The following is a 23422-nucleotide window of genomic DNA, read 5'->3' as shown; positions in this document are numbered from 1 at the left end:
TCTGTCTCCACCAACCGAAACTACCATCATCATCTACACCAATGCCATCCACCGCCCATCACCAGCACCATCACCACCACTAGATTTTCACCAACAATCACAAACATCCATGCCCAAAGCGTGGATTCAAACCTGCAGCCTTTTGGCTGTAGCTTATTAATTTATTTGTATTTGCTTGTAATATTTTATTTTATTTATTTATTTAATTCTCTTATTTTGTATAAAAAATAATAAAAATCCATCTTGTTGCACTTAGGAGGGCGAAGGATGCTAACAGCACTGTGTTTACCACAGTGTCATGTTGCTACGTGTGCAAGCATATGCACGTCATAGTGAGATGCGAGCTATTAGCTAATGCGGCACTGTCCGTCACGCAGTTCCACTGTTGTTTATATGCAGTTTGCGCTAGTAGTAGAGTGTTCGTAGTGCTTATCGTGTTTACTCGGTCTCTTTAAATATTTGGAGATTACAATTAAAGGATTTAATTGTAATGTCCAAAAATTGTAAATCCATTCCTTTAATTACAATTAAAGGAATGGATTTACAATTTTTCCCAGGAATGGATTTTTCCCTCCTCACCATACTGTAGTTCAATAACAGTACAAAAAAAATTAGAGGGAGCATTGACCTTAACCATAATTTTACAATTTATTCACTATAACAAATTAAATCCTAATGAATTCTTTTCAGGAAATTTGTTATGGCAGATTATAATAAGAAACTATTTCTGTGGAGAGTCAATTGCATTGTGTCCACTCTGTTTCAACTAAATATTAGGAATATTTGCAAACTGATAATTGTAAAAATTTTATATATATATATATATATATATATTGTATTTTTTCCCCCCTCCATTAGTTTAGTACTGTTCTCTGTAACAGACTTGTGAAACCCAAACAGCAGGTGACATTCTTCTATTCTTTCTATACCAGTGAAAGTTTCAGCTCACGGCCTTTTGGACTAGTTGTAAACCTCATGTATAGAGACGTGGTAAGTATCTTTATTTATTACCTTATAAACAGATGGGAAGAATTTTGCATGTGGCATGTCTAACCAAATGTTATGTTAATAGAATTTATTAATTAGGTCAACCATTGGAATATGAAACATTACTTCTTCACTGAGTGAATGGAACATTTTTGCATATTTACTTGATAGCTGTAATCAGTGAAATGCATTAAGCTTAATTTCCAGTTAAAGTTATGCTAATAGTATCCCACCATATAAAGAAATGATGATGAACAGCCCACTGCAGGGTGAATTTTTTCTCTCCCATATGTAAAGAAATATGGGCACTTAATTACTATATCCTTAATATGTTTTGCTCAGTTTTGTCTTACCTGTACTTCGATAGCAAAGCTTGAACACCTTATAAATCAGCACCTCAGCAGATCTTATTTCAGAATGAAATATTTAAAATACAGTTCTGGTAACTTACCTCTGAAGTAGGCTTCCTGTTTGTAATTGTATATTCTCAAATTTTAATACCAGATATGTCCTACACAGCAAAGCTTACATCACTAGTTTCTAATCAACACCTTCTTCCAAATTGATCTGTTATTAATCAGATTTCTGATTTGAATAGTTCTTATATTTCAGTCTTCTAAAGTACTTAGCTGCTGATGAAGTTAAGTGCATTTTAAATTAGCTCTGCTTACATTATTGAATATTAATATGTCAGTTTCTTCTTTTCTGATAGTCATTTTTAAACAATTATAGCATTCAAAGCCACCTGTTCATGATCTTAATTTTTTTCCTTATAGCTATGTAAGTGGTTTCAGTCAGTGGTTTCCAGTCTTTGGTCATGTTAAAAGTAGTTTGAATACCGTCATGCTAGCTTGATGCTTTGGTTGATTTCTCTTTTGTCATTCATATTCAGGAGACTACCAACTATGCTAACCACGCTTATTATATATTTCCATCTTTAATTTGCCAATTACATTAAAGATGTTTTTTTAAAAATGTTGTTGCATGGTTTGGGATTGGATGGAGGAAACTGCAAAAGCAACATGCTTCACAGAAAAAGCAGAGTGAACAGGAGCATTTGCTGCAGTCAGTCATATTCAGATCTTGTATTTTTCATAGACTATTTCTTTGCTATCCACATTTTCATTTGTTCCATTGATTGATGGATATTCCCAAATCCACTGTCAGTCTACTTTTGAACTCAAAAAAAATCTTTGATTTGCACCTTCATTCTTTTTTACTAATTTATAGATATTCCCCAACATTCAATGTTATCAATTTTTGAACTGGGAAAATCAGTCAAGCATCTAGATTATGTGCATTGTTTCCATTTTTAAAAACAAGTTGAACATCTCGAATTCTGAGATTTTCCAGTTTGAAGCAGAACATGATGCATTCATTCTACTCTATCTATGCTTAGGATAAAAGATTATACTAACTCTGATAGTATCATATTGCAGCTGATCCAGAAACTGTTTTGTGCACATGTGTGAAATAACTATGTCTAATTTACTCCTCTAGATAGTTCCAACACTTAGGTTGAATTCAGATCACTTCATTCCTAGTCTAGTTTTTGTTTGTGTGATAACTTCTATAAATATACTTTTGGTGCTTTCTGCAGTACATGATGCATTGCTGACTTCAGCCAGGTTTTCCTGATGTACTACCTACTGACATTTCATATGAGGATCTTGTTATTGAGTTATTGCAGTTAATCTTGATATTGAGCTGTACATGGATTTTGTTCAGCTAAACAGACAATAGAAAAATCCAAATTATGCCATTGATGGCAATCAAATTCATTGGGGTAATTTTAATTCTACTGTGATAGACATTTATTTTAGCATAACTTGCTTTGCTAAGTTATGGGAAATGATTGTGCATTGTTATAAGCATGGTGTATGTATTTGCTGAATTGAATGTTTAAGTTCCTCTTGTTATTCTTTATGCTTTCACCTCTGTTCATGATGTAGCTTTTAAGTATGTGAGATAATTCTTGGATTCTATGCATGTCAATTAATAGGGGTTTTATTTTTTAGGAAGGTAATGAATATTTAGATGCTGTTTATAATGAAACAGTAAATATAGTTGAAATTGATGATGGCTTAGATGGAGAAACGTAAGTATATTTAAAACTACTTATTACAGTCATATTTTTATATATTTGCATTTTACTTCAAACATTTAAATTCAAAATTTGATGTTTTGATATATACAGATGCTGTCATTGTATGTTAATCTACTTATGCAGTTGAGCAACTACACATTTCCACCCCTTATTATTAGGATGGTATTGCAAACTATCACTCTAGATAGCACTGCTCTGCAAGATTCAATCATAAAAAAAGCTATGTTTCATCAAGGCTTGTTTGATTTAAATTAAAAATATTTTTTAAAATACACCAGAGGAATAGCTTGTTATAATGGATAGTTTTCTATAGGGATTTTTTTTTTTTAAAGAAAACAGAATTTCTTGGTAGTTTAACAGTGTTTGCTGTAGTGGAAGATAACTAGTTAAATTTTACCAGTACCCATGGTTGTGTATAAATTTGGTCTAGGATGCAAAAAATCTTCATACGTTTTTTTTTTTCAACTGAAGGTAAATTAGCCAGACTCATTGAGATAGCGGAATTTCCTCCCAAAACCTAAGTTTGTTTTTTCATCCAGGAAAACAAACTAGTCTGAGAATACATATAGTTGGCAGAAATAAGACTGTATAGTTGAGTCCTAACCACCTTATATGAGCATTAATTAGGTTTATATGAAGCCAAGTTACTTGGCTGTAATAAACCCTTAAGCCAGTGTTTCTCAACGTGCCCCCACCTCAACGCCACAAAGATTTTGATGCCTCTCCCCCTCTAGCATCTGAAAAAGTATAATATAGATATGTACTTTAAATAAAAAAAAACATAGGTAAAACTGTTTTTAATTTGACTTTCTTCAATGAATATAAATTTTATATTACACTTTGTATATTATAAAACATAAATTGAACTGAACTCGGGAAAATCCAAGTTAATGCTATCCTTGAGCTTGATGTCTGCTGCAAAGAGTTTTTATTTGAAGTCCTAATTTAGTCATTTTCAATCTCAAATCCCCATGGTTTGTGATATCCAGATGATTTCTTTTTTTTCAGTAGCAAGTCATTTACAGCACTAAAGCCACATTCAACTAAATATGATGATGGGAAGGGAAACAGTTTTTTTTTTTTTTTTTTGCAAAACTAGTTGAATTTCTGTATTTCGTTTCTGTCTTGTCAGAAAGCCACGCCATTGTTCCTTTTATGTTAAATAAATGTCTAATAGACTCATCATTTTGCTTTTCTGAGAGTTCTTCTTGATACTGTATTTATGTTGACTGCTGTACTAGTGATATCAGCTTTTTTTCTTGGAAAGTCAGGGTTGCAACATCGACAAAGGTGAGTTTTTGAGTATATCGGTGATGAATGCAACATCATTTTCTAATCGCCTCCCTCTGGAGGCATACGCCCCATGTTGAGAAACACTGCCTTTAAACAACCAAAAATCATGGGACGCTTGCTATGGTTATAAACAAAATTTGCCTTTGATAGAAATTAACATATTCTGCTTTTGCTCTAATGATATTTGCATCAGTATGTTGTGAAAGATGACTAATTTCTGGTAGAAAGTTGACGGTACCATATTATGTTTCTCCTCTGGAGTAGCATTAAGTTGCATTAATGAAGAGGGTGTCTTGACCTTACCATCATTTTGCATTCCAGTTCATTCAACAAGTGTTCTTTTATATTGAGGCTCTGCTATCCACTGCAGTTTCATTGTTGTTATTTTCAAATCACAGTTTAGTCATTGATTTATCATCTGGACCATTATGTTGGAAAATGTAAAAGATAGTAAATACAGCAAACTCTGCATTATCCAAACATCAATTATTACATCAGTAATTACCCTCTTATAACTAAATTATAAATTTCAGAGTTGCCTGGTACCATAGTTTGCCACCAAAAGTGGTCCCAGATATTGATTATCATTTGTTTTGTATATGTATGCTGTTTAAGAGCAAATTGATAATTGTAAATCTTCAATCTTTTTTAATTTCCACCTCTATTAGAAATGTTCCAATTAATTCTAAACCCAGCCATCCGATCCATATGAACACTGTCTTGTATACAGCTAATTTAGTGTTTCAACTAATTTCTCTATTATTCCATATAAATTTATTTATTCTGCTACCTTCTACCAAACCAGATTTGCTAATTCTGCTGTCTGTTTCCATATTTAATATCTTCACTAAAAATTGTGCTAAACAGCTGAAATGTATCACATGTTCTATAAGGTCTCCATTTAGGATGCAGTTGATGTTTCACTGTTTCTACCTATTTTCATTGTCTTTTTATTGCTGATTTTCATACCAAATTTAATTCGTCATTCAATTTCATCAGGGAATCCTGAAGACTTGTACTGTGGGTTTATTTAGAAGCATAACACATATGCATAAAATAAAGAGTTGTGATTAACATTTTCAATTTTGATATCAGATGTAAATGAAGAATAACAGTGGAGGTAATGTACACCCTTGTCTCCTACCTGATTTAACATTGAATCATCTTCCTCCTTCAATTCTAACTGCTGACTTACAACTCAATTGAGTTGTGAATCAAAATATAAAGTATTGATTGATATAATGTCCCATATAGACCATATAACTGTAGGGTTTTGAACAGCATCTTTCTCTCTCTCTCTCTTTTCTGTTTCCTTTTCCAGATCTATAAAACTTAAATACAAATCCTTGTAATATTCGCATGGTTTCTCAACTGTTTTTCTTAAAGCAAAAATATAATCCTAACTTCTATTTGGCCTAAATCCAGTTGTTCTTCACCAATAAATTAAAGAAACCAAGAAATTATATGCTTGGTTTAATCCTTTATCCAAGTGTAAGCAAACAAAGTTTGCACCTGAACTATTTTCAGGACTGGGGCAACTCGTATATTGAAGTTGATGACTTCACATCACTTGCCTTAGTATCCCATAATGCAGAAGCACGTATCCTTACGGGTATGTATAATGTTATGCGTTATGGGAAAGGTCCCTACCCAGACTGATTTTGACCTTTATTGAGGTCTCGTCAGTGAGAGCCAGACCCAGAGGTGATACTAAGGTTGAAGTAATGCAGAAGTCATAATTTCATATACGATTAGCCAAAAGTTGTCACACCTTATTATTAAAATACTCTGGATTAGAGAAAGTTGTTAGAAGATTTTTGAAGTTAGAAGGTCTGGTTAGTGACTCTTCTGGGTAGATACCAAGGCAAGTGATGTGAAGTCATCAGCTTCAATATACGAGTTGCCCCAGTCCTGAAAATTGTCCAAGTGCAAACTTTCTTTGCTTACACTTGAATAACGGATTAAACCAAGTATATAATTTCTTGGTATCTTTAGAGTATAACCAAGTGAAAAAACTAACAATGTTCTTCACCAAGTTTCCCTTCCGCAATTGTTTCTTACCAGAAACACTCAGTAGGGAAATACCTGTAATTCTCATATTCAGTTTATTTCCTTTTTTATAGATGGATACTATGACAGCTCTACTCCAATCATCAGGAATTCTACCCTCTGACCAGGCCTTCTGAATTATGCATTATAGCCATTGTAAACTTTTTTTAATGAAAAGTCAGCTACTGGAACAAATCTGAAAATGCACCCCAACTCAACATCGTCAGAGTTAAAGATCGGTATTATCAACATAAGAAGCCTAAATGACAAAGAAATGGAGCTAGCGGAGGATTAGATACGTACTGGATCAACATAATAGGTAATAGGGGTGACTGAAACAAAAAAGACAAAAACTGGTGTGATCTTTCTCAGCCATAAATAAAAATGTTATATTCAGGCAATGACAATCAAGGAAAAGAAGGAGTAGCCATAGTATTCAACACAAAATATGAGGCTAATCTTCTTGAATGGCAGGCAGTCTCAAGTAGAGTGATGTGGGCAAATATGAGAATGGAAAACTGGACAATGAGACTTATTTGAGCCTATGGTCCCACAGAAGGTTCTGCTAAGGTGAAGGAATTTTTTGAGACTTTAGAAAAAGCTACTGACACAATGAAAAAGGAAAAGTTGGTCCTTGTTGGGGATCTGAATAGCAGAGTAGGAAATGATTGTCAGACATACAAAAATATTTTGGGAAAATTTGGAGACAATTGCAAAGCTAATAATAATGGCAAATACCTTTTGGATTTCTGCTCAGGATGTGGACTGGTTATTACTAACACCATGTTTCAACATAAAAATGTGCACAAATTCACATGGAGAGAAGAGGCAAGGAATAAGAAAAGTCTCATTGACTATGTTATTGTTGATAGTGATGTTTTCTCCCCGGTGCAGGACACCAGAGTGTACAGAGGATTTGAAATTGGAAGCGATCACTATTTAGTCTTCAGCAGGATAAAATTGAATTTCATATTGAAAAGAATAACTTTTAAAGCGAATAAAAGTTGAGCAGCTCCCAGATGTGAACTGTAGACTAACATATACAAAGATTATTGAAGGAAAAATGAAACAGTTTGAGAACAGGAATCAAACCTTGGAGATTCAGTAGCAAACCTTGAAGAAAACCCTGATTGATTCAGCCGGAGAGGCATGTGGTGAGGTTGTCTGCAAGGATAGAAAAATCAGGACTCCATGGTGGACCCAGGAAGTTAAAGAGGCAGTGAAGGAAAAGAAGAAATCATATCAAAAGTTCCTGGCAAATAAGTCAGCTTTTGCTCTTAGAGAATACAGAGACAAATGTAAGAAAGCTAAACACTGTAAAACTAGCTAAACAAAAGTCATGGGAGGACTTTGGCAAAATATTCTGGAGGTTGTTGAAGAAGCTTAGAAATGGAGGAGAGAGAGAGTGCTATAAAAGGAGTTAGAGATGATAAAGGTGAAATGAAAATGGGAGAAAAGATGTCCTTGAAGTATGGAGTAAGTACTTCGAAAAATTGCTAAATGAAACAAGCACAGTGATAGCACAGTGGTAAAAAACACTCAACAGGCATACAGTCAGGAATACATATCCATACTTGAAATAGAAAAAACCATCAAAGGCTTGAAATGTGGAAAGGCAGTAAATGATATTCGACCAGAAATGCTGAAATATGGTGGTATAAAAGTCTTACAGTGGCTGCACTTCATAGTTCAGAAAAGCCTGGACAGAGGGACGAATTTCCAATGATTGGAGTAGAGCTCTAATAGTGCCCATATATAAAAAGGGAAATAAAACTGAATGCGAGAATTACAGAGGTATTTCCCTATTGAGTGTTTCTGGCAAGATCTGTGCAAGTATACTTGAGAAACGGTTGAGAAGAATTGTGGAAGAAAAGCTTGGTGAAGAACAAGCTGGATTCAGGCCAAATAGAGGCTTTCAGGATCAGATCTTCACTTTACGACAAATAGTTGAGAAAGCATGGGAATATAACAGAGATCTGTATTTAAGTTTTGTCGATCTGGAAAAGCATGACAAGGTGCCAAGAGAGAAGCTGGTGTCAATCCGGCATTATATCAAGCAATACTTAGTTTGCATTTGAGTTGTAAGTTATCTGTAAAAATCTTATATATGTCTCTTATTTATTTCTATTTTGTTCTCTTTAATCTTAATTACACCTTTTTGTATCTGTTCCCTTTGTAAAATCCTTATTTAGTTAAACCTTGTTTCTCTTAACTTCAGTATTTTCTCTTTAAGCCGATCCTTACTTATAAGAACGATGCTAGTGGTTTGGGGAACAAAGGGAATACTACTGGTCAATACCAATTCTTTTGTCTCACACTGGTTCTAATTCCTTTATCGGATTCAGGGAAAATTTATTTTTCACTGCGCCACTCCGAATCCTAAATTAACAAAGATTGTAGAATCAAGGAACCAGAACGCAGTTTAGCATACAAGCTTATTTTACTAAGAGTTATGTTTGCAGTCGTAGCCTCTCTATAAATTAATCTCCCGCTGTGGTCCGTATTTTATGAGAAAGTGCAATAGAGAAGAAAATCAGGCAAGTCATCAGTTAAACAAAAAAATACAAAACATTTAATTCAATTGAAACATATTACACATTATGAATACACTCTGATTAAGTAATTTGCAATTGCTAATTAATGAGCACTAATTATTCAGATTCTCTATTGCACTTTCTCATAAAATACGGACCACAGCGGGAGATTAATTTATAGAGAGGCTACGACTGCAAACATAATTCTTTTTCAAAGAACCTCATTTATGGTTTACAACTTATACTTGAAAGATCACACTTATTCATCAATACTAAGGACATTTGTTAACTGAATTACTAAATTAGCTTCACGTGCTCTCATACAATTTCTCTCACAAAATTCTCATAATTTATTCAATCATTAAAAGAGACAATTCCTAGTCTCCACGTGCTTTCATACAATTTCCCTCACAAAAATCTCATTATTACTCTATCATTAAAAGAAACAATCTCTAGAGTCCTTCCTAAAATTTACAGACATCCTTGTAATACACATTTACATATAAAAAACATACTGTACGTTACCAACTGCTGGGGAACTATTTGGCTACTTCACATACTTCGTCTGGACAATTACTTTCGATTCCACATTCCTTCTGCTTTTTCTGAGGCATTCTTCAAGGGTTCGAGCTGCATTTACTTCTGCTGCCGAAAATAGGTAGACATTGTTTTCTGGTGAACTGGCTCAACATCATAACTATATCTCCGTTAGCATCGGTGATTATCTTCTGCTGGGCTGGTCGCCGACTGGTAAATTTTTGGGAATTCCGCGGCAAAGTTCCTCAGTCGTTGTCTCGAATCTGCGGGGAACGAGAGGATGCCACGAGGAGGCTCCACACAACAGCAAGACCGCAAGAAGGCACTAGATCCGGAGCATAAGGGGGGTTTTTCAGGCGCTGCACGACTTTTTAAATTGTGCGCCACACTTTCACACTACATCATCGATTTCTCCTCCTATTTTTCAGCATTACCTCACGTCATCCAGTACTGAGCGCCACAAACGGAATTCTTAGCGTACTTTTCCGAACATGTGTCTGGGGAGGGGGGGGGATAAGTGCTTACGAAAAAGGTGCACCTGTACTCTATGTTGCACACGTTCAGAATCCGGCTACTTTTATTTAATCAGATTATCTCTTTCTCCCAGCAATTTATAGGTACTTAACTTAAGCAGTAGGGTTTAAGCAATTTAGCAATATATAATACTTTACATTATAACATAATTAAATGAAAGATTTTTAGTTTAGTAATATTTTTGTGAAATTACAAGTGTTTAGTATATTCTGATATATCAATAATTGATTCAAAATTGCAAGCCCATGTTAAGTCTGTAGGAAACGTGAATTACTTTAATTTAAGTTTCATTCAGAACTTAACAGTCAGTTGGAATTGAAGGATGTACAGGAAGATGGTTTAATGTTAAATCTGGTGTGAGACAAGGATGTACATTATCCCCTCTGTTATTCATTATGTCAGCTCTTTGCTTTATGTGGACGATGTAATACTCCTGAATAAATCCGCTACAAGTTTGCAAGATTCCCTGACTAAATTGAATAACTGTTGTAATAAATATGGTATAAAGGTCAGCATTAAAAAGACAAAGACAATGAAAATAGGTAGAATTGTTGAAAATGTCAACTGTGTTGTGAATGGGGAACCTGTGGAACAAGTAAAACATTTCAGCTACTTAGGCACGATTTTTAGTGAAGATGGTAAATTAAATATGGAAATAGACAACAGAATCAACAAAGCTGGTATGGTAGGAAGTCAATTGAATAAATTCGTGTGGAATAAGAGAGAAATTAGTCGGAACACTGAATTAGCTGTATACAAGACAGTGTTCAAACCAGTTTTAACTTATGGATCTGAGAGCTGGAGTCAGAAGTAAAACACTTGACGAATGACTAGAGACCGCAGATATGAGATTCCTGAGAAAGATTAGAGGCATGAACAGATGGCATCAATGGCAATATCATATTAAAAATGAGGATATTAGGAAAGAACTTGACATTGTCAGCATCCAGGAATGGATTAGCAGAGCTAATCTCAGGTGGTATGGTCACTTAAACCGAATGGGCAAGGAAAGATTAGCAAAACAAGTGTTCTCTGCCAGGTTGGCAGGAAAACGACCCAGAGGAAGACCAAGATGTAAATGGATTGATACGGTACAATGTACCTTAGACGATAGAAATATAAGATCTGATAATGATAATATTGGAGTCTTGACAAGTAATAGACTGATTTGGAGGAAAATTGTAGATAGGAAGTTAGTAATGATATAATTTTTCATGTAGTACTATCATATCCTGTACATCCCCCTTGAGGGTACATGTCAGGAATTTGATGATGATGGCCATTGTAAACCTTTGATACCTCCATATTTTAGCATTTCTGGTTGGGTATCATCTATTTCAGCTGCCTTTTCACATTTCAGGTTTTTGATGGCTTTTCCTACTTCATGTAATCAATACATATAGTAGGAAAATTTGGTTACATTTTTGCTGAGTATTTTCCATCACCTTCCAACACCTGCTTGTTTCCTTTAGCAATTTTTCAAAATGATTACTCCAGATATCTAGACTGTCACCTTAATCATCTCCGATTCCTCTTATAGTACTCTTTCCTCCATTTCTAAGTTTTTTAACTAGCTTCTAGAATATTTTACCATTTTCCTGATATTTAATTTCTATATGCTTACCAAAGTCTTCTGATGACTTTTGTTTAGCTAGTTTTACACAATGCTTCACTTTCTTACGTTTTACTCTTTGTTCTCTAAGAGCGAAGTTGATTTGCTTTCTTTCTTTTCTTTAACTGCCTCTTTAATTAATTTTTCTATCCTTGCAAGCAACCTCACTACATGCATATTTGGCTGACTCAATGTTTTCTTCAGGTTTTGCCAGTGAATCTCTAAATTTTGATTCTTGTTTTCAGTCTCTCTCTCTCTCTCTCATTTTTTCTTGAATAATGTTTATATATTTGAGTCTACAGTTCACCTCCGAAAGCTGCTGAACTTTAATCCATTTTAAAACTTTTTTACTTGCTTGCTTGCTTACAGTAAAGTTTTGGCTTGAAAATGAAATTTTCCTCATTCCCATTTAATTTGTGTATAAATCATGCCATCCTAAAAAAGCATTTGATAAATAACCATCGCCCTGAAAATGTGTTTATGCCTCTTATTATGCCAACTATAAAAGACATTTTGGGGTGCTTAAGGGTTAAAGCTGTATAACTGAGAGGAGACCACCACATAGCCTTTAAAGGAATGTGGAGAACCGACCAGGGCTTCTGACCTAACGTCCAATCCTCACCTTCTCGTGGTGCACCCTGTTGGGTATCTACTTGGATACTGAACGAACGAGGATGGGCTAGCAATTTGGGATTTAGCCGACCAAATTGTATTCTTATTGGTTAAACCAAAATGAAAATGATGGTGCAACATGACAAAATTTCATGCCGGCTGGAGCGTCGCCCGGTTAAACAAGGCCCCCGTTATTTTCGCCAGGGAACCAGGGCGAACAGCGGAAAGTCAGCTACTGGAACAAATCTGAAAACAAACCCCAACTCAACATCACCAGAGTTAAAGATCGGTACTATCAACGTAAGAAGCCTGAATGGCAACGAAATGGAGCTCACTGAGGAATTAGATAAGTACCAGATTGACATAATAGGGGTGACTGAAACAAAAAAGACCAAAACTGGTGAGATCTTTCTGAGCAATAAATACAAAATGTTATATTCAGGCAATGACAATCAAGGAAAAGGAGTAGCCATAGTATTCAACACAAAATACGAGGCTAATCTTCTTGAATGGCAGTCAGTCTCAAGTAGAGTAATGTGGGCAAATATGAGAATGGGGAACTGGACAATGAGACTTATTTGTGCCTATGGTCACACAGAAGGTTCTACTAAGGTAGCAGTGGAGGAATTTTTTGAGGCTTTAGAAAAAGCAACTGACACAATGAAAAGGGAAAAGTTGGTTCTTGTTGGGGATCTAAATAGCAGAGTTAGAAATGATTGTGAGACATACAAAAATATTTTGGGAAAATTTGGAGAAAAGAACAAAGCTAATAATAATGACAAAAATCTGTTGGATTTCTGCTCAGGACATGGACTGGTTATTACTAACACCATGCTCCAACATAAAAATGTGCACAAATTCACATGGAGAGAAGAGGCTAGGAATAAGAAAAGTCTCATTGACTATGTTATTGTTGATAGTGATGTTTTCTCCCTGGTGCAGGACACCAGAGTGTACAGAGGATTTGAAATTGGAAGTGATCACTATTTAGTCTTGTGCAGGATAAAACTGAATTTCATATTGAAAAGAATAATATGTAAGAAAGTTTTAAAGCGAATAAAAGTTGAGCAGCTCTCAGATGTAAACTGTAGACTAAAATACACAAAGATTATTGAAGAAAAAATGAAAGATTTTGAAAACAAGAATCAAAGCTTGAAGATTCAGTGGCAAGCCTTGAAGAAAACCCTGATTGATTCAACCAGAGAGGCATGTGGTGAGGTGGTCTGCAAGGATAGAAAAATCAGGACTCCATGGTGGACACAGGAAGTTAAAGAGGCAGTGAAGGAAAAGAAGAAAGCATATCAAAAGTTTCTGTCAATTAAGTCAGTTTGTGCTCTTAGAGAATATAGAGACAAATGCAAGAATGCTAAACACTGTGTAAAACTAGCTAAACAAAAATCATGGGAGGACTTTGACAAGAATATAGAAAATAAATATCAAGAAGGTGGCAAAATATTCTGGAGGTTCTTGAAGAAGCTTAGGAATGGAGGAAAGAGTGCTGTAAAAGGAGTTAGAGATGATAAAGGTGACATGAAAACTGGAGAAAAAAATATCCTTGAAGTATGGAGTAATTACTTTGAAAAACTGCTAAATGAAACAAGCAGTGATGAAAGCACAGTGGTAAAAAACACTGACCAGGCATGCAAGCAGGAATACATATCCATACTTGAAATAGAAAAAGCCATCAAAGGTTCGAAATGTGGAAAGGCAGCTGGAGTAGATGATATTCGACCAGAAATGCTGAAGTATGGTGGTATAAGAGTCTTACAGTGGCTGCACTGCATAGTTCAGAAAGCCTGGACAGAGGGACGAATTCCCGATGATTGCAGTAGAGCTCTCATAGTACCCATATATAAAAAGGGAAATAAAACTGAATGTGAGAATTACAGAGGTATTTCCCTACGGAGTGTTCCTGGCAAAATCTATGCAAGTATACTTGAGAAACGGTTGAGAAGAATTGTGGAAGATAAGCTTGGTGAAGAACAAGCTGGATTCAGGCCAAACAGAGGCTGTCAGGATCAGATCTTCACTTTACGACAAATAGTGGAGAAAGCAAGGGAACATAACAAAGACCTGTATTTAAGTTTTGTCGATTTGGAAAAGGTGTATGATAAGGTGCCAAGAGAGAAGCTATTCAATACGCTGCACTTATATGGTGTCAATGGGGCATTATATCAAGCAATACTTATCTTTATTTGAGTTGTAAGTCAGCAGTTAGAATTGAAGGAAGTACAGGAAGATGGTTTAATGTTAAATCTGGTGTGAGACAAGGATGTACATTATCCCCTCTGTTATTCATTATCTATATGGATCACATTATGAAGGAAAGTGGTATTAAACATGATATAAAAATTGGAGATGTTAATGTCAGCTCTTTGCTTTATGCGGGTGATGTTATACTTCTAAATAAATCCGCTACAAGTCTGCAAGATTCTCTGACTAAATTGAATAGTTGTTGTAATAAATATGGTATAAAGGTCAGCAATAAAAAGACAAAGACAATGAAAATAGGCAGAATCATTGAAAATGTCAACTGTGTTGTGAATGTAGAACCTGTGGAACAAGTAAAACATTTCAGCTACTTAAGCACGATTTTTATTGAAGATGGTAAATTAAATATGGAAATAGACAACAGAATCAGCAAAGCTGGTATGGTGGGAAGTCAATTGAATAAATTCATATGGAATAAGAGAGAAATTAGTCGGAACACTAAATTAGCTGTATACAAGACAGTGTTCAAATCAGTTTTAACTTATGGATCTGAGAGCTGGGTCAGAAGTAAAACACTTGACCAAAGACTAGAGACCGCAGATATGAGAGTCCTGAGAAAGATTATAGGCATGAACAGATGGCATCAATGGCAATATCATATTAAAAACGAAGATATTAGGAAAGAACTTGACATTGTCAGCATCCAGGAATGGATTAGCAGAGCTAATCTCTGGTGGTATGGTCACCTAAACAGAATGGGCGAGGAAAGATTAGCAAAACAAGTGTTCTCTGCCAGGTTGGCAGCAAAACGACCCAGAAATAGACCAAGATATAGGTGGATTGATACGGTACAAAGTGCCTTAGACGATAGAAATATAAGATCTGATAAAGTTGGAGTCTTGAGAAGTAACAGACTGATTTGGAGGAAAATTGTAGATAAGAAGTTAGTAATGGTATAATTTTTTCATGTAATACTATCATATCCTGTACACCCCTTGTGGGTACATGGCAGGAATTTGATGATGATGATGATAAAAGACATTTTTTTTAGACCGCCAAAAAATAAATTTGCCTATCACCTGCCATTTTCTTTTATTTAGTTGAGTTTGATATGAACATAAACCTTTCATGACATTTTAAAAAATTACAATTCAAGCACATGTATACCTAGAGAAAGCATACAGGGCTGTCCACATGTTATGAGTTATACATTGGTTTTAATAACATGTTGATTGGAGTGTGTAACATTTCTGAAGTTTTCAAATGTAGCTTGCTTTTTTGGGGGGGGGGGGGTGTAGTTCTTTTTTTTTTTTTTTTTTTCTTTTTTTTTCTGGTTTCTCTCATCCAGAACCTTATATCAGTTACAAAACTTATTGCTATGAGTTCTGTGTGTAGGCAAGAAGAAACCTATTGATATTTTTTGTGAAAATCTGGAATTTTTGTAGTTGGACGTTTTGATCCAGAAGACAAAAGTAGGCTAATATTGCTCCAGTAGCTGACTTTTCACCATTTGCCCTAGTTCCCTGATGAAAACAAGAGGGGGTGTGGGCTTGTTTAACTGGGTAAAACCCCAGTCAGCATGAAAGGCATCATGTTTGTTTCTGGTTTAAGCTGTACAGAATATAGTTTGCCAGCCCATCGTCATTGTTAGGTACCTGGTGGATACCTGCTACCAGGAGTGCACCACATGACTGTATTCTTTGGACGTTAGGATGGAGGCCCAGTCATTTTCTGCATTCCTTAAATGTTATGTGGAGGTTTCCTTCAAGTTTAGCTTTGATTCTTAAATGACCCCATACATTTTTTAATGCATTTAAATAACCAACATCCTGAAATACACCTTCTATCCAAAAAGAAACCGAACTTTTCGAAAATAGAAGAAGCTAGTGGTGCCACTGTTGTATCTTTTTGTTGTCAAAAGCAGCAACCTTCATTAGTATTGTGTCAACTGTTTGACATTTGTTTCATTAGAAGCCAAGTTATAATGCCAAGAGTGACGGTGTGTTTTGACAAATAGTCGGAAAATGAGTTTCAAACAGAGAGCTGCAATTGACTTTTGTGTTAAACTTTAGTAAAAGTTTTACTGTGCATCAAATGCTTCAAAAAGCACACAGTGATGAATGCTTATCCCCTACTTAAGTTTATGAGTGGTTTAAGCGATTTCAAAGGTGGTTGTGAGACACTTGAGGACGACAAAAAGCCGGGCTGTCCAAAAACTGGACTGAGCGAAGTTAACACCCAAAAAGTGTGCGATTTCATCAAAGAAAATCCAAAATCGTCCTTGAGATTGATTGAAGATGAATTGGGGATTTCAAAATCAACTGTGCACAACATTTTGATCGAGAGTTTGGGCCTTCGTAAATTGAATTCTCGATTTGTCCCCCACAAGTTGACTGACGACCAAAAAATGTATCGAATTGAACACTGCAAGGAACCTCATTAAAACTGCTTGTAAGGACTGAAACTTCCTTGAAATGATCATTATTGGTGACAAAATGCGGTATTTTGAGTATGAGCCCGAAACAAAGCCCCAGAGTGCTCAGCGAAAACCACCAGAAGAGGCGGGGCATCCGAAAAAAAAGTTGCTTGGAGGAGTCAAAAGTAAAGATAGTGCTGATTTGTTTCTGCGATTCCAAGGGCATTATCCACAAAGAATTCGTTCTGCCTGGCGAAATGGTCAATGGTGAGTTTTATCTTGTAGTTTTGAAGCGATTGATAGCGAGAATTCATTGCGTATGGCATGAACATCACGATGCAGGCAGCTGGTCACTTTTGCACGATAATGCACCATCTCATCGTTCGAACCTTGTGAGACAGTTTTTGAGCAAAAACCAAGTTTGTGTGTTGGATTATTCGCCATATTCACCTGATTTAGCACCTTGTAACTATTTTTTTTTCAACCCGACTTCATTTGCCGATGAAAGGAAAGCAATACGACCATTGAAAATGTTCAAGCGGCAGTAACCACGACCCCCGACAGTATCCCATAAACCGATATAAAAAAAACTCATTAACGAATTAATTGACCATGCCGAACACTGTATCAAACTGAGGGAGAGTATATTGATTAAAATAAATTATTTTAATAATTATATTTGGCCTGTGTTTTATTTTCTATCAAAGGTTCGGTTTGTTTTTGGACAGAGGGTGTACACTTCATTTAAAAAAGAAACCATCTTCTCTTTCTGCACATACTAGTTCATAACGTCTTCCAAATTGTTCATTAAATATTTATATTTATGTATGTATATCAGTTTTAATAAAACAACAGAGCATGTTAATTTAACTATTCAACTAAAAACAGTTTTTTATGTTTGAAGAAATGTTTCATATAATGACATTTTTCATAATAGGAGTGAATATTTTTTGATTATAGTAAAATTCCAAATCAACTTATTGAAAAGTTAATCTTCTAGTATTATGTTATTAGAAACTAGTGTCAGCCATGTAGACTTCCATTTGACATTTAACAATTTCACTGCCATAAAGATTTTTAGGAATTACCTTGATGGACCTGTGGTTTGTTCAGGTCACAAAGATGCCTCCAGCGATCTTGATCCTCTCTCTTCCATGTTATACCCATAGATTTCACTAATGGATCTTCCCATCTTGTAGGTGTTCTTCCTGGTTTTCTCTTTATTCTCGGTTGCCAATTAAGTATTCTGTATGTTCATTTATTATCCCTAAGTCTTGCTAAGCGGCCTTCCCATCTCATCCTGTTTTCGTATACTGCAGTTACATCTTTTACACCTGATCTCTCTTAGTTCCGTATTTCTAACATGCTCCATTTTGCTGATGTTACAAATCCTACGTTCTATTGCACACTGAGATATCTTGAGAGAGTGTCTTCTTCTCGTCTTGTTGTGTTCCATGTTTCTGATCCGTATGTGAGTGATGGAAGAATGTCACTATTAAATAGTTTCGCCTTCACAGAGATGTCAAGATTTGGATCATTTAGTGTGTCTTTTAGTCTGTTGAATGATAGTCATGCATCTTTCTTTTATTTTACTAGTTCTTCAGATAATCATTATTCGTTTTTATTGTTTGTCCTAAGTAATTGTAAGAGTTAACCTGTTCTAAAAAAAAAAAAAAAAAAATCAGCTAATGCCTTTTTTTTTTTTTTATTCCCGTGTACAGGAGTAGGCGAGGCCATTTAGCCCTATCTAACTTTTGGAGACTGAGTGGGCAGTTCAATCTCCACTGGTACCCAATCAGAGATAGATGGCCCAAGGCTATCACTAATTAAGCGGTGCGCAGTGAAGAGAGAGGCGGCTCCAATGTGCCGCCATCTCGTGGTCCCTAACCCTAACACAATATATTTAATGTGGGTTCTACGGTCGATTTTCTTGAGTTTACAGGACAAAAAACCTGAGTTTCCAGGAGGAAAAACCCGCTTGCCCGTACCAGAGATCGACTAACTTGGGAACCGGTTGAAAAAAGGCTTAGAAAAATTTCCTCTAGGTGCCGACTAGACTCAACCAAGTCTTCCTTCGTGCGGCCAACCGCCGTGGTGTGCAAACGCCACATCCACTGAGCTACAGGAATGTTATTAATGCATAGGTTGCTGTCAGTTGTGTAGATGTTTTTAATCCATTTTGTTTTTTCTAGATTCATTTCTAAGCCTATCTCACTGCTGTTTGTGTATTTTTTTGCCCATTTCTTCTAGTTCTTTTGGGTTTTGAGATATTAGTATTAGATCATTGGCAAATATAAGGATTTGTAATTTTTTGCCATCTGTTTATTCCTCTGTTTAGGTCTATTTTTCTCAGAATATATTATAAAGTGCTGGTTAATATTAGATTTGGAGAGATCATATCACCTTGGTGGACCCCTCTCTTTATATCTATATTTATAGGTTGATCAAATAGGGTTATTCGTGTGGTCAGATTTTTGTTAATTTCTCTTATCATGTGAATGTAAGTAGAATCCACGTTTATTTCCAGTAAGGCATGGATGACTGCATTGTGTTCTATGGTATCAAATGCTTTTTTTTGAAATCAATAAAGAGGAACATAGAGGAATTTTATATTCTCTACATTTTTCGGTTAATTGCAAAATAACCTAGATACGATCTATTGTGGAGAAGCCTCTTCTGAATCCTGCTTGCTCTCTGCTGGAGATGTCTTCAAGAATAGTTTGAATTCTGTTCAGTATTATCCTGTTCATGATTTTATATATTTGAGAGAGTAGACAGATTGGGTGATAATTTTTTTTGTCTTTTTTATTTCCTTTTTTGAATAGGAATCTTTCCTTCTTTCAAGTACCATGTGAATCTGGTAGCCAAGGCTTTGAATATAGTTGGTTGACTTTGTTAGATTTCTTCAGCCATAACATGATCAATCCTGAGGCTTTTCCTTTATTCATTTTCTTAAGGGCATGTTCTGTTTCATCAGGAAGTACATCTGGTATATTGTTTGGTTTTGGGATGATAGGTTCTGAGACTTGGCATTTAGTTGCATAAAGGTCATTATAGAAATTCTGCACAATTTCTTCTATCTTTTTTCTGTTAGCATGTTTTTCTCCATTTTGATCCTGTACAGCAGATGGAATCGACTGTTTAAAATTTGTCTGTCTCCACTTTTTTCAAGCTGGTTTTTGCCTGTGCTGTTTCTCTTAGTTTTTGTATCCTGAAAGCTTTGTTGTCTTCTGGAATTCTTTTCCTTAGTAACTTACAGATAATTTTGTATTATTTTAGGAATTATGACATGTTTTCTCAACTAAAACGGCATGGATATAGAGCATTGGGTGGCATTCTCAGCAGATGTGAATAAGCCAACACACTGAATACTTCACTGGTAATACTAAACCAGCATTTTATAAAAAGGAAATTTTATAATTGATTTTAATTGGTTAAAAATCTACATAATCATTACAAACCAACATTTTTTATTAGACTTAATTAAATAATTAGCAATAAGTTTTGAAGCCATTTCAGGCTCTGGATTTTTTAAATGGTATGCAGTTAAATATACAAATTATATAATGTATTAAAAATATATAAACTTGATAGTTGAGCAAAAAAACTTGTTTATTTGCTTTCAGCCTGTAGTGTGGATAATTACTGCAAATCATCCTTTAATAAGATGTACATCCTTTAATATACCTTTTATGACTTCCAAGATGCAGTTCAAGTATAAATAATTGAACAATTGTGAATGGCAGTTCCATTTGTTTTTAATGTTATTTTATTTATTTATTTTTATTTTTTTCAGCTTCTTTCTCTATGTATTCTTGGCTGCATGTGGAGTGTTATTGTTAGTTGCTGGACAACAGTTTTTGGCTTCATTTGGGGTAAGATAATATTTAAATGAATATTACTAATTACAATGAATAAATAAATTACAAATAACAAGAACAGAAAGAAAATTTAAAACATTTGTTTATAAAACTAGATTATTAAATGACATAAATATACAGTGGCTATATGAACAAAGAACTAACCATTATTTAGATAAAATAAAACAAAATGAAGAAATAGAAATAGAATGGCTTAATATAAAAATGATACTAAATACAGCAGCAAATGAAAGCTTAGGAAAGACCAAAAAATTGTTCAATAACAAGAAAAAAACTGAAGATATGGGACGATACAATCAAAGACATAATCAAAATGAAAAAGACGCATATCATAAATGGTTAAGCAGTAAAAGATTAGAATATAAAAGAATAAGAGCCATAGCTAAAAGAGAAGTCAGAAAAAGACAGAGAGAATAATGGAACAAATTTGTTTCTAATTTAGAACATGATTTATATAAAATAAGACCCAATGTATATAAGATTTTGAAACATTTAAGTACATATACTAAAAAAAAACGTAAAATTAAACACCGAATTGAAATGAGAAAAATTTCTATACAGAAAAATGTGTCTGTGACAAAAGGAAAGTCATCCGTTATCTTGGTGAATCAGATGCAAAGTAGCCACTTGCACTTTTATCTGCATTCCTCCTTCCCTCTCCTATCTTAAGAATGAGAAATTTCTTGGAAATTTCTTTATTTACCATAAAAAGGCATTTAAAAAAAAAAAAAAAAGCACTTATACAACTAAGCTGTAAATAAAGGAGAATGAAAATAAAATGTGCTGAATTTAAATCCAAATACTACTAATAAAAACGATAAAATTAGAAATTGGGTAAAATTGGTGGGTGATGGAATTTTTTTACTGTTTTTTCTGAACTCGGCATCTAAAAATCTATAAGAATCAATTATTACTTCTCAGACAACTTTTCCATCACAGGCCTGTGTTGTTGTTGTTATTATTTGACGCCTCCAGGAAGTCCAAGGACTCATCGAGGGGGGGGGGGGGGGGGGCACATGCTCTACAACTTCATCTCCACCATTCAATCATCAACTGACCGCAACTACAACCAACACCCTCCGACCACCACTGGTATTTCCAAAGACAATCACCGACATCCATGCCTGTGGTGGGATTTGAACCCACAGCCTTTTAGCTGGAGACCGGATATGCTATCCACTCGGCCAACCAGGCCGACAATGTCTACCAGATACCATAGTGTGAGGAACAAACAGACATGTTTGTTCCTCACACTATGGTGTGTCTGCTGATTTCTTTCCAAGCAGTTGGGGGGGGGGGGGGGGGAAACTTAATTGCCAGGAAAAACTCATGATAAAAGCTTAATGGAGTGCTGTTTTACTCCATTAAGCTTTTATCATGGGAGATATATATATATATATATATATATAGAGAGAGAGAGAGAGAGAGAGAGAGAGAGAGAGAGAGCGCACCTATACTTAGGTAGTAAGTCTGCACTTATTAGAGATAAAATTCTGCATCAATTTCATGATATGTATTCCAAAAGGATGTTTAGGCTGTTACGACAGTACTATATGATTAAGTTTACCTTATTATTAAACTGTCAACAATTTTCTTCCAGATTAGTCTATTACTTTTCAGTACTCCAATAATTTTGTTTTTCTAAGGCACTTCTAACTGAATCAATGCACTAGAACTTCCTCTGGGTCTTTTTCCTGTGATCTTGGCATCAACCACGTTCTGTTAACCTTTTCTCTTCCATTCTCCCTGTGGGGGACGCCTGTTTGTGGTGGAGGTCTCTCACCCCATGATCCAGAATCGGTACCCAAGTCTTGCTGTGGTTCTGGTATAGCATCTGGGGTAGTATCCCTGGCATTCCACTACCAAGCAGAGTCATTGTTTGTCAGTCAGTGGACATTCTGTGTGACTTCATGGTCGGTGGGGAGCTCTGGCACCGAACCAAAAATCCCTTGAGTATGAATTCTTCATCCTCAAATGTTTCAGGGACCCAAACAAGATTCCAACCAAGAAGTGATACTATTGATACAGTATTTGGTAACAGAAGTAAGAAACAAAAGATGTGATACCAATACAAATGTACCAGTGTTCCTGATCATTCACACAACAGGTGAAAAGCCAATTGGGAAAACGGCGCCCTTCTTTATTCAGAAGGGTTTAGGAGGACTGGCAGGATCTTCCAAAACTGTTAAAAAATTATGTTTTACTGTTATCTTTGTGGAAACATATCAGCAACAGTTTGAGAAACTGCTGAGAGCAACATGAATAGGTGGAATACCATTCACAATAACACCTCATAAAATGCAATTTTTGTAGAAAAGTAATATCAGAATGCGATCTCCTTGATGTTCCTGATGAGATATTTTCAGAGCGTAATATGAGGGAGGGACAGGTATGAGGTGCATCCTGATGCATAGGGATGATCACTTGGTTCCAACCAGGAATAGCATCCTTATGATACGCCTAAGCCTCCAACCGCTGTAAAAGAAAGTATTTCAACTGTCCTGTTAGACTGTACATCCCTAACACTAAAATACTTTCGGTGTCAGAAATATAGACATGCCCAAACTGCTTGATGTGGTTAGTAAAGAACATGATAAACCATGCTCTGCAAAGAAAGCCAAATGTATCAACTGGCAGGGAGATCACTCA

At 35.3% G+C, this 23422-nt stretch overlaps 1 protein-coding gene across 1 annotated transcript in view; it reads left to right on the top strand.

Moving 5' to 3' along the window:
* Positions 1 to 23422, top strand: part of LOC150103194 (translocon-associated protein subunit alpha-like) — a 97211-nt gene that overhangs the window by 48740 nt on the left and 25049 nt on the right. Inside the window, exons 5-7 of the mRNA XM_090397755.1 lie at positions 859 to 990; positions 3006 to 3085; positions 20689 to 20767. Of these exons, the coding sequence (XP_090253881.1) occupies positions 859 to 990; positions 3006 to 3085; positions 20689 to 20767 (291 nt within the window). The remainder of the gene's footprint in view (positions 1 to 858; positions 991 to 3005; positions 3086 to 20688; positions 20768 to 23422) is intronic.

The sequence above is a fragment of the Typopeltis vanoorti genome, chromosome 9 (genome assembly GCF_054136105.1).
Source record: "Typopeltis vanoorti isolate ZY-2024b chromosome 9, IOZ_Tvanoo_1.0, whole genome shotgun sequence".
NCBI classification, from domain to species: domain Eukaryota; kingdom Metazoa; phylum Arthropoda; class Arachnida; order Uropygi; family Thelyphonidae; genus Typopeltis; species Typopeltis vanoorti.
The sequence above is the reverse complement of the archived record's forward strand: the minus strand, read 5'-3'. Positions and strand labels throughout refer to the sequence as shown.